Source organism: Sylvia atricapilla, chromosome 8 (assembly GCF_009819655.1).
Source record: "Sylvia atricapilla isolate bSylAtr1 chromosome 8, bSylAtr1.pri, whole genome shotgun sequence".
NCBI classification, from domain to species: domain Eukaryota; kingdom Metazoa; phylum Chordata; class Aves; order Passeriformes; family Sylviidae; genus Sylvia; species Sylvia atricapilla.
This window is the reverse complement of record NC_089147.1, coordinates 18,559,887-18,572,396: the sequence shown is the minus strand read 5'-3', so window position 1 is coordinate 18,572,396 and position 12,510 is coordinate 18,559,887. Positions and strand designations below refer to the sequence as shown.

Below are 12,510 nucleotides of genomic sequence, written 5' to 3'. Positions count from 1 at the left end.
CATACCTTAATGAGGTCTATCTATCTCTGCTAAACTCTTTACAAGACGATACTTTCCATAGCATTTAAAGAAGTACTTTCACAGTTGAACAATATTTTTCTCCAGTGAGGGCTTATCTAGAGGTTAAAGGTCACAAAATAGTACTTTTCTGCCTGTGATTGTTATATAATAATAAGATTAGGAAAAAACTTTTCTCTATTTTCCTGACATTTATTTTGCCTTTTATCACAGTCTATAAAGATTTTCATATCAGAAATGCTGGAAACTGTAGCTGAGCTTCTTATGAAGCAAAGATACTGAGAAATATATATGGAATTGATATTAGATTAGATAAGGCAAAACCCCACAGGTCAATTTCTTTCTCAAATTATGCACATTCATTCTCATGTACTTTATCATTGCCACATACAAACAAAACCACCTTCATAATGTAAATGTAAAATTAATGATTTTTTCCAACACACGTAATTTAAAATGCTAGGACAGTGGAAAAAACTATTTTTCTTTCCTGGATCTGTTCAGTAATCTATTTCTATTGAAATTCAATATGAAGATTCAGTATGTATTTCTGAATCCAAAAAGACATGTAACATTCACTGCTACCCTGATAATTCTTTATAGATGGCGTTAGAAGGTAAGAATCCTTTCTGTGTGGTGTAAATTCCTTAAGATTTGGAGAATGACTATTTGCTTACTCATTCTGAGGAGCATGTAGCTTAAGTTTTTATCAAATATGTTGTTTAAGGCAAGTCTGTTCATTGAACTCTGGATAACCAGATCCAAAATATAACTCTACCATCTATTCTAATTTATAATACAACTCAAGCCAAATTCTTATTTTGATTTTAGTTTTGAGCAGACCTAAATAGCTAAGGCCTAGTTTTAGGTTTTATAACTCATAAAACTTTATGATCCTTTAAAATCTGTCCACAAGTATTTCATTTTCTGACTTCCTGTGGGTATGAACTTCCCCCATACTCTGAAAAGAGGTATTTTTTAATCTGTCTGCATTACTTAAATCACATGCTAAAAATCTTCCATAGGTGCAAGATTAAATGTTTTTTTTTTTTTTCTGTATATTTTATACTTTCTTCATTCTGCTCCAATATTCCCCAGTTCTCACGTGCAGCTGATCCCACCATTTCCTCGTCAGACTCGAGGATATTTGGTCACTGACAAGCCGCAGTAGCAGGAGGCTCATCTGCAGGTGGCAGCAAGAGCACCTTTTTCACTGGCAGAGACGCCAACAGGATAAAGGTGAAAGTCGGAATAAACTACTTTTGCTTTTGGTAAAGCCTTCTAATACAGCCATATTTTCAATTATATGTATGAATTAGAATTAATTTAAAGGTGCTAGCTGGCTTCCAAATACTGAGAGGCAGAGTTTATTAGCTCAAGCACAGGACTATGCTAATGAAATATTTAATGCTTCCAGGACTTCAATAAGTATTTCTAGACAAACCTCCACTGAATTTATAGATGTACAAGTCTGGGTCAGTAGTACTTCATAGCTGTCTGTGACAGGCATGACTGGATTGCATAGGTATGGTCTAAGACTGTCTATTCTGTTCTGTTCTTGTACTGTTTGGTACAAAGGAAACTTTGTTCCTGAATAGGCTTTCTAGGCCTCGAGAAATAAAAAGAATTAATAATATCACCCTTACATTCCTTTCTAATTCCCACAGCAAAAGAAGTAATGTTAGATTTTGTCCCAAAGGTTTTCAGTTCTTATGCCATACAAACCAGTATAGATTAAAATTAAAGTTGGGTATTTTCTTTTGCATTATTTTAATATTGAAATATTTCTATTTTATGAAAATGGAAATAGTATTCTAGGTTGCTTAATGATTACATTTGTAACAAGAAAAACTTAGATCCTTAAATCCTTGGTGTTGGATTTTGATTTTCTGTTTTCTGGTGTTGGATTTTTGATTTTTACCGTTTTTTGATGGCTGAGGGCAGGCCAAGGATGTCTCTGAGGGGCTGGTGTAGGGGCTGGCTCTGAGGGGCTCTCTCCTGTGAGAGCCAGGGCAGTGTGGGGCAGATGGAGAGGATCTCACCTGGAAGAAGGAGGGCAGAGCTCCAAGCTCCCCAGGGACTGCCGAGGGACCTGCCCTGTTTCTGACCGCAGAACACACAGCAAGTGGTACCCTGGGGAGTTAACACAGGAGAAGGGACGTGGTCATCACAGGCAATGTCCTGTTAGCTGTTCAGAGCAGCCAGAGAGGATGCAGAGCAGTCCCACAGACTGAGGACAGGATCTCGCCTCACTTACTGTGTGACAAATGACATTGCTCACTTACTGTGTTGGCTTTGCCAGCTTAGTATGTGTTTCTACGCATGCCCTGCAACTCTTTGCAGTAACGAAGAGATTCATTGCTGCCTGTCAGGACTTACAGCAAGGTATTGATGTCTCCAGGAGTTCACAGCATGTGGGGACCTCCATGGTGCATGGCAACACACCCGTGAGCATTACCTGTGGGGTAAAGGCCAGGCTCTGAGGAGGCTGAAATCACCTGTTCTGGGAGCAGTATTAACCATGTAGGGCATTAACCATGTAGGGCATAGCTGTGTCTGAAACGATGGGTTTCCTTGAGAGGCCATCTAAAACATTATATTCTCAACATCAGGAATTGTTAATTTAGCTTAGCATTTCTATATTGACAGGATCTTTACAGTATAAAGGCATCTGAGCAGATACTAGCCAAACACCTCCAGATTCTCATAAGGCTACCCTCTTCACTGGTAGAAAAGAATAGTGAAAATGGAGACTTTTTTTTAGTGACAGCTGGTTCTGTATTGTTAAGTTGCATCCGCTGCTCTTCTGTGTTGGGACATAGCATGGAGGAGTGGGTGAGATCAGGGGACATTGCTGTGTACACACAAGGTGGGAAGCTATGTAAAAATAGCACTAGCCATATCTCCTGACAAGCCTCCATAGGGTTATCTATTCAGACTGAAGTGCTATAGGTTAGCCTTAAAATTGGCTGTGGAGTCAGCTGGAGAGTCCAGTGTTACGGAACTGTTACACACATAGGTAACAGGCCTGAGAAGGATGACATACATCAGCCTTGTGTTTATGTTAAACAAGTAAGTTTTAGTTTTAACTGTGCATCTGCTGAACACTGCACAAGCCCCAACCTGCTCCTCAGTAACAGCAAGCTGCTAGTCAACATTCATGATCCAGTGGTGAGAGAGGGGTTTCTCAGCGTCCAGTGGGTCCCAGCTTGAAGAGGGGCAAGATGCTTACCTGTTCTGCACTGCCTGTGAACTCTTTAGAACCATCAGGACCACCTGGCTGACTTGTTCATACCAAGGCATTTGAAACCTGAGAGATCTCAATCAATTATTTAAAATTAAATGTGCAAAACATAAATCAAGCTGCTAAATGTAAAGCCAAACATCAATTTGACATGCACTTCAGCCATGCTGAAGGTAGAAGCAGCTGTTGTCACTACCGGGTTCTCATTTCTTCTTGACCCTGTTCATTACCCTATGGAAAGATTCATGTTTCATTTCACTACCATGCCAAACAAAATGTTAAGCCAATGGGTACATGATCATTAAAGCTGGCTGAAAGCTCAACTGATTTTCTTTTTTTCACTGAAATATAAAACCAATTTCTAGTCCAGTTTTGTGGTGGAATCTGTAGGTCTTCTCTGGAATTCTGGTCACATAGCTAGGAGCTGAGGTTCTGAGTCAAAATATGGTTTGGGGTACCTTTTTTTTTTTTTTTTTTTTCTCCCAGCCAAATAAGGGAAACAAAGATCAATGTTTGACTTCAGAATGTATCACTCCCCCCTGACCTCCCTCACAATTCTTGAGAATTTCTCTCTGTGAGGGTGTCTCCTCTTCCCCATTTTTTCATTTAATTATGGACAAAGTCCTGTATTCAGTGAAGTCAAAATATAACTAGGACCTTGTGTTTAGATGACTGGAGGGCACTTAGCTACAATTACATTGACACGAGGGTGAGTAAGTCTTCTAATGTGATTATACCAAGTGCATGTTTGGTTGTTTCTGTCACTTAAGAGAAGTTTTCCAAAATGTCAGGAGCTTAGGAGAGAGGAACAAAATAGGGAGAGAATTTTGGTAGGAGGAAGAAATAACGATGACTGTAAGATGACAGAAGCCAGTGGTAAAATGATTACTGCTGTGGGAAACTTAAGAGGTTAATGGCATGCAGCTAAGGGTGTATAGAGTTTGCATGGACCCAGATCTCAGATCTGATCCAATTGCAGACCAGTTCTAAAGAAAAAGACTATAAATCAGTTCAAGAATTCTAGTGAATTGTGCTTTGTGCTCACGGTTTGTGATCTAACCAGCAGTTCTTGATGGAATTACAACTGCCCTGCTCCCACTCACCTGCTATTTGCTCTGTATTAGGTTAACAATAGTAAATAAACCGTGTATTGGATTTCAAGCTGACCTGTTCATGCCAAATGAATTCGTCTTGCCCACAGGCTGTCCTAATTCAAAACATATGTTATTGATTTAAATTCTGTTGCTTCCATATATTTGGGTACTGTTTAGATTTTTGCATCATTAATATTCTTCACCTTTTTGAACTGATGCATAATTTGTTAAGGCTTTTGTTCAAAAGGTTCCTCAGGTAGATGTGTGTAAAGTTGTGAAGGAGTAGTGGTGCAGTATGGTGATGTTGTATAGCACCTGTCACCTGCAACCAACTGAAGACAATTTGTCCTTTTACAGGCACAACCTCCATTAGCATCAAAGGAAGTTTACTTTAATTGCAGGAAAGATAGTATACTTGTTTAGTGAAAATACAACTAAAGTCAGAAAAATGATAGTATGATAGTATATTTCTCATACAGCAATGTCATAGGACACAGAAGTTTTCCTTTTTCTCAGACTTCAAAGGGATGAAAGAATTTTGTATGTAAAATGGATTTTCTTTTAAGAAGAAATTTTTAAAAAATCAGAACCTCATGTCAGACTCTGAACAACAAATTTAGTCCCTCATATAAGCAGCCTGGGCTTTTCAAAAGTGCTGAGCTCTGCCAACCCCCAGTGCTCTTAGGATACAGCTTCTAAGGCTGGACATGATTTGGCTGCATGATCTTGCAAAGAAATACTAAGAATATGCAGTAGGTCAGAGTGGCTCCTTATCTTTGTGCGGTGATAAGGGTTGCTGCTCCTCCTAGGAAACAGTGTCTTAGAAGCGGAAGGCTGCACTTCTTATCATTCAAGTATGTGCCATAAAGGGGTAAAAATAGGGACATTGAGGATAAGAAAGCTGAAACTAAGGCACCTGCTACCCACAGAAGGAAACTTGGGAATGAAATAAGTGAGAGTCTCTTCTGTTTTGAATACTGCAAATCTTCACTTACAGGAACAAATAATTTGCCTGTAAAAGCCTCTGAGATTACTGATATGAGAAAAGGCTTCCTGGATTTAGATTCCTGACTTTATCATGCAGACAGCATTCCATTTACTGAGTCTTACGAAAGTTGAAAATGTCAGAGTTGACTGAGAGAATTAGATTTCAAGAGCTATTAAACATTTGCAGGACATCCTAAACCCCCACTGAAAATCCTCTAGTTTGTGACCTAAATACAGTCGATTAAACAGAAAGTTTGAAATAAGGCATTGATATTGTATCACTGTCACCAGATAACGCATAGTTCATTCAATCTCACAATATTTTAATCCAGTATTCACTTTGCCATGATATATAATGCAGGATATTTACAATGATTGCCATTCTTTAAATGCCAATTTTCCCTTTAAACAAGCAGCAAGAACAACCAGCCCCAAACCCTGCTCCAAACCTTGTTTGCAATGGTCTTCATTTGCATCACTGTTGTACAGATTTACACAAGACAGAAAAAGGGGATGTTCCCATTCTTAGAGATTCTGCCTTGTATACTACTTGTATACTACCTACAGCCACATTCTGCCACTTTCATCCCTTCATAGTTATATATCAAAGTGGGCACACCAGCATCATCTTTATAAAGAATGGAGATTGAATCCAGTTTAGTTGGAACACAACAGGCCTTGGAGGCTTTTTTTGGATTTTGGAGATGCACCAGAGTTTGGACAATGGCATGTTTAGTTGGGGTGACGTTATCTGTCAGAGGGAAGAAACAACCTCCTTTACATTCAAAAGCCTCATAATCTTTTGGTGCAATGATCCAGGAATCCCAGCCAATCTCTTCGAAGTTCACATGGAGGGAAGTTCTCCTACAGTGGTTGGCTCCAACGCTTCTCTTGCTTCTGGAGGAATGTAGGTGGGATCCCGTGATGGCCCTTTCCTCTCCCTGCTGTTCCTCCTCAGATGAAGTGTTGTTTTTCCCTAGTTCCTTGAGCACACTTTCTTGTTCATGAACAATCATCTCACGGAGCTCCACTTTGGTCTCTTTTGTCCCATTGCTGCGGTCATTGGAGAACACTATTAACAGGGGCAGATTTTTAGTGTCAGGGGTAACACTGACATCAAGCTTCCCACAAGTGAAACCACTCAGAACTTTTGTTTCTATAACAACCTCTAGCTTATTTTTAGTCTCCAGTTTGTCTGCCCTGACCCATCTTTTCACAGCGCTGGACACTTCAAACATCTTCCAACCACATTCCTGGATATTATGGGAGACAAGGAAAGATTTGGTACTTTCTGGGTTTTCCCAGTGGCCATCATCTAGAACATCATAAATTACCATGTTGCCTTCCAGCCTAGAGAGAGAACCAACTTCCCTGTGACAGGAAACAAAAATTCTCAGTTCAGCTCTGGTGATTTCCTCATATTGTGGAATAGAGATGTTGAAGAACAAAATGTGTTTCTTAAATGGGTTTTCTTCTGGTGAATCTAAAGAAACAACATCTGCAATAGGAAATTAAAACATGTGGTTACAGTGCTTCTGACTGTCCAAGTAACTTGATTTTAAAAGACTCAGGATATATTTCGGTGATAAAATAAGAGCATGGTAGCACAGCATTAAAAAAAAAATAAATCCTGTCTTCTGGCCGAGTTTCAAGGGCAGAGAGTGAAAAGAGGAAATGGAAGTCCCTGATGTTGCTAGTATTTTACTGTGATTGCATAGCCAGGTAAGTGTGTGGAGGGAAGAATAAAAAGGTTGCCTAGAACAAAATATGGATGATGCTGGGTAGTATTGAGTACATAAATAAGGCATGCATAGAGTTTTCAGATTTAGCAATTTGCTAAAGATATTTTTACACAAAGGATTTGTAAAAAACTCCAATGATTTCCTACTCTTAAAATAATGCATGGGATGAGCTGCTCTAATATACATATTAAGTGTCTTTAAGAACTGGCTGCGCTGAGGCTTTTTTTGTTGTCTTCAGATAAGTTTGAAAGCTGCTTAGACTGTGAGTTTGGGGAAATGGAAAAGTTTTTAAAATCCTGAATTGAAGCACTAGGGTCTATCTGAACTGGGACTTGGTGATAAATAGCCTTTCATGCCCTGGTCCCAGACTGTTCCTGTGAGTTTGTGTGGATTTGTTCATGTTTGTTTGTTGTCTCCAAATCTATGTGCAGTACCAGCATCTCTGCCTTGGGAGGAGCAGTTATTTGGCTGGAAGATCAGATTGGTAGTGTTTAAAAGTCATCCCTGATGTCTATTTAATGCTCAATGTAAACTAACTGATTAATCATGACAGGGTTTTAGGGCAATTTTAATTGTCAGTTGCTGCCATTTTTTCAGATCATTTACCCTCTAACGTAGTCAGAGGGGAGAGTAAGATATGGAAACTATAACCTAGTCCTATTGTTGGGATTTCTTTCTATTTCAGGACTAGGGACACTAATTTGGGAATTTGGAGTTCCCTGTGCTCTTAATTGTGTATGTCTATTTTTCAAATGAACAGAAACTTCCTTTCTCCCCGTTTCATTTTTGTAACAAGGATTGCACTTACTTCTAACTTTTTACTCTCTGATGGATTGTTTAAAAGTCTATTTAATGTTACATAGACAAGGATCTTGAATTTTTTCTGTTGACATAAGCATGACTAATAATTTCCATATAAATCTTTGTCTAACCCAGAATTTTGGAGGAGCAGGGCTGTTCCTTGCTTGGATCCAGTGACAAAATTCTCAGTTGGTTGCTGTAGTTTTTAAATATGTACAGAGTCCACCAGAAAGAAATCAGTCTCAATTATTGGTGATCAAAAGCTTGCATGAAACATAAAAACTCAGTTCCAGATATCTAGTATTGAGAAACATGCTTCATAAAAACCTTGTTATTTGGTGCATCATCTTAATTCAAGCATTTGAGAATATTGTACAGTGAAAATATCAAAGAAGAAAACTAAAGGTAACTGCATTTTTTAAAGATTGAAAAAAACTATAGAGTAAAAATACAATCCAATATATTAATGTTTCATTTCTAAAGAATCTGTGGAAGTTAGAATCTCAGTTTCTTCTGATTTTCAAAAGAATCTGACTATTTACTATTCATGTACTTCTTTAAAAATTGTAGTCCACATATTGAGGACTTTTCCTACCTTCAGTACTGAAGCTCCTTACAATATTGGATGCAGGGATAGAGGACTTGTCTGCAGCATATCTGTTGTATAAATCAATCATGAACTGTGGTGGTTCTTCTTTGGTCTTTGTTTGTGAGGGGACTCTTGACAAATTCAAACTTCTTAGTAAATCCATCTTCATATTCTCCAAGAAAGATTTGAAGTTGAAATGTGTCTCATCTTCTACTTGCCCAGGATCATGAAAGTGTGCATCAGACTTTCCCATAGCTGACAGCTTGTCCCAGTCTTCCAAAGGCTTGCCTCTTGTCAAACAAGCAATGATGTTGAAAACAGACAGTGCAGCTAATACTCCAAAACAATGCATTTCTTCTGTATTTACTTTCTGGTGGAGAGACAAGAGGACAAGGGTATTTTAGCTGATTGCCAGTCTTGTTTGAATACAGAGGAAAGAAGATGTAAGGCAAACAACTGGAACGCGCTTTGCAAATCACTTTCTTGTGTTCTTTTTGCAGTCTGCTTCAAACCCCAGCCTCTTGTCAGTTGTCAAGCAGATTGGTCGTACACTTGTTCTTATCAGAGTCATTGATGCCATGCTTCAGCTTCTGTTATCTAGCAAAGCTCTTAGTTAATGAAGATTCTGTAAACATCTGACAAACACATGTGGCTGGTGGGAAGGACATTGTATATTGTAAAGAATCCACATTTCACTTTAGGGTCATCTTTGCTTAATTACATTCTTCTATAATTTCCTTGCCAAAACAGAGAGAAGCTTTCTTAGGGATGCAGAAGTTAACACTGTTTTCAGCAGAACTAGAAAATACAGATCTAGAACAAAATCACTCTATTAGCTATTAGCAAATAACATCTCACAAATCTTTTATACAATCCCTTCATATACAATCAGAAAATGCCCATTAGGTTGAAGGGGCCTCGTGATTCTGCAAGACACGATCTCATGACATTGAAAACAACCTTAAAACTTCTTTCCATTTATCAGCCAAGGGCTATTGTTTGTACACAGTGAAATATCTGTTTTGTGTCAAGTTTGCTTCATGTTGTTTGCAGGCTTGTCCATTTTCAGTTTGATTCCTTTGGTGTATGGGAATTTACGCTTGTTTTTATGGTATCTTATGTAATATATTTCACAGATTCATGATGGTCAATCCAGTCCAAGGACAACGAGTCATTTTTTCAGCAACCTCAAAATGAAGACAGAACTAGGCCTTCCAAGGCCACACTGAAAGTAAAAAGTCCTTTTGAAGATACAGAAGATTATCTCTGAAGATATTGTGTGCATGAGAAGAACCATGGAAAATGAATTTCTCATGATACAGAAGAAAAAACAAGTTTATTTATCTTAATGAATGCATTATGATTTAATTTAATGATATATAATTGCTTTTTCTGTACTATTAATACATAATTTTTTTCTATGAACAACTCAGTTCATACTGTAAACATGACAAAAAACTGAAGAGTATTATGAGCTTTTACATTAATAAAAATCTCATTGCAAACATGGTTAATATTGTATCTTTTTTAGACATCAATCGTGTTTTTTAGCAATGGATACACAGCATTTAAAGTGATCTGAGACTTCTGCACTTCTTGCTTATTTTCTGATCAAGTGATAATTTGGATCCAAGATCCTGGTTAATTATGTTCCTATGACATAAAGTCAAAAAGGATTGCTTGGCATTGATCCTGGTCCCCTGCATAGCAAGACTTATATTTACTCAGTGCCTTTGTGTTTCCTACCTATATGCCGGGTCCAACTGCTTGTGTTTGGCTAAACATAATGTTTTAAGTGCCAACAGACTTTATCTGAACATGTCAAAGAATCAAAAATTTCTTCAACTTTTGTAGCTAAAAGATTATCATCTACAGAAAAAAGAAAAAAAAAAAAAAAAAAAAACAACCAAAAACCAACCAAACAAAACCCCCCAAAACAGCAAATAAACAAACAAAAAAACCCCCTTAATGCCACATTCCTTATTTCACTGTACCCGACTTTACCTTCTAGACAGGAATTCTTGTAACTTTCTGGCTAGTTTAAGGGAGCCCATAACACTGACATTTTCTCCCTATCAAAGTGTAATCAAGTTACTTCTCAGTTTCTTTTCTGATAAACAGATTGTTCTTTTTAGTAACAAAGGACATTTTTTCTCCCTGTTTTTGTTTCTTTCTTTTTTGTGTCTCTTTCAGAATCTGAATATCTTCTTGAAAAGGTGAACCCTAGGGCTATACAAAGTTTTCTAGTGGCAGCGCACCAGTGCCACATGCAGAAATAAAATATCCTTTCTTTATGTAGTTCACTGCTCCAGTGTGTACCTTTCCAAAGCTTTCATTGGCTACCATTACATAGCATCATGCTGGATGCTCAAACTGCATCACAAATCCATGACAGCCACAAAACTTTTCGTTAAGTTACGACTTTCAAGGGTGCAGTCAAGGGTGTACTCAGTAGGAGCAGCCTCCATTCCTTGTGCCTAGGTACCTGAAGTTCGGTATCTGTCTACTTTAAAATTAATTTTGATAACATAAAGTGCAGCTAGATCAAACGATCTATATAAATACTTCTCTCCTGCTGCAAATGCTGTGGCGGTTGCTATATACAGACTCTAAGTTCATACATAAAGGTGTCAAATACTGTCAAGCCAAGTGTCAGCTTTGCAGAAACTTTGCAATGAACAGTTTAACTCAGTGGAAATTCCTTTTGAAAGCTGTTCTTTGAGGTTTGGCAGTGAGACAGATTTTAATTAATGTGATATACAAACACATTAATATTGTCCAGTAGTTTATTTTAATTATGCAGCCTTGTGCAAGTGAATTAAATACTCACAAAAACCTAGGTACGGTGTAGCTGTTGCTGTTACCTCTGGCAATTAAACAGTGTCCCGAGAGAATGAAATTAGAAAAAAAGGGTTTTAACATTTTGCTGGCTAGTATCAGCTGTTTTCATGTTTTATCTGTCTTTACTCATACAATTTTCTTTTAGGATTAGTTAGTGGAATTATCTTGACCTGTGTTTATCACTAGTAACTATCTCTAGAAACTCAAGAATTGAGCAGAATGGTTTATAGGATGTTCAAAGAAATAAAAAGATCTATGGGAACTAAGACAGTGAGGGTATCTGTGTCCTCTGGAAGCAGCTGTCTGTATTTGTGCCATTTCAAATGCAAAGTTTCTCTTTCCAGAGGAAGATTAGACATCCAAGTTCCAAAGTTTCAGAAAGGTGTCACTGAAACCACTAAAAGTGGTTAAAAGCCTTATTTTGCATTGAAGAATTGAATTGTGTGTTGACCAGTACAGCTAAACTCCGAATGAAATAAACTTTACTGGTAAGGGGTGTGTATGACTTATGTAGAAAGGCCATGTTTGAGCACAATCACACTTAGAGGTATAATATATACAGTTTTGCCAACAGAAATTTAAACACATTCTTAACCTCCTGGAGTTTTGTAGGGGTCCTTATGAGTGTAGTAGTAGCATTTTTCCTTATGTCCTATAGACCTTAGATCACAGTGTGGTATCTCTTGCCATAATAGCTTGCATCAGCACATCTTGGAAAGAATGTTTTTAACCAAGGACTAATTCAAGATATAGAAAATATTCCTTAAGGAAAACAAAATGCTTTAAATGAGAATATAAGCACGTTAAGTTAATAGGTCAGGCTGTTCAGAGCTAGTGATAAATAGTAGCAAGACTAGACCTACATGAAAAGGTAGATTTGCATAGAAGCAGAAATAACATGGATTTAAGATACTTCGAAAAATATTATGGTTATGGCTGTTCTGTAGGAATGATGACTTTCTGACAATTTTTAAATTTTTCTTTATACATTAGTATTATTCTGTCGACTGCAGTTGAGTTTCTCATGTGTTATAAAAATACAAGATTGTAATTTTTTTAAGGGAGATCTCTAAAAGCAACACTATACAAAGGTTGTTTCCCATAGTTCTAGTGTAAATTACTGTAGTAATTTACAAAGTACAAAAGTACTTTGGGAGAAGAACTGCAAACCTGATCAGTGATCTTTTGTCAGGC

General features: G+C 37.6%; 2 protein-coding genes across 2 annotated transcripts in view; one reads left to right on the top strand and one right to left on the bottom strand.

Moving 5' to 3' along the window:
* The window catches only part of LOC136364479 (beta-microseminoprotein-like), a 307,144-nt gene that overhangs the window by 184,692 nt on the left and 109,942 nt on the right, over positions 1 to 12,510 (top strand). The gene's annotated exons all lie outside the window — the stretch shown is intronic.
* On the bottom strand, positions 5,475 to 8,973 carry GDF2 (growth differentiation factor 2). The gene is made up of 2 exons (XM_066324494.1): positions 8,482 to 8,973; positions 5,475 to 6,841 (listed from the first exon to the last, which is right to left on the bottom strand). Exons 1-2 carry the CDS (start codon positions 8,825 to 8,827, stop codon positions 5,901 to 5,903), a joined length of 1,287 nt encoding a protein of 428 aa, XP_066180591.1. The 5' UTR covers positions 8,828 to 8,973; the 3' UTR covers positions 5,475 to 5,900.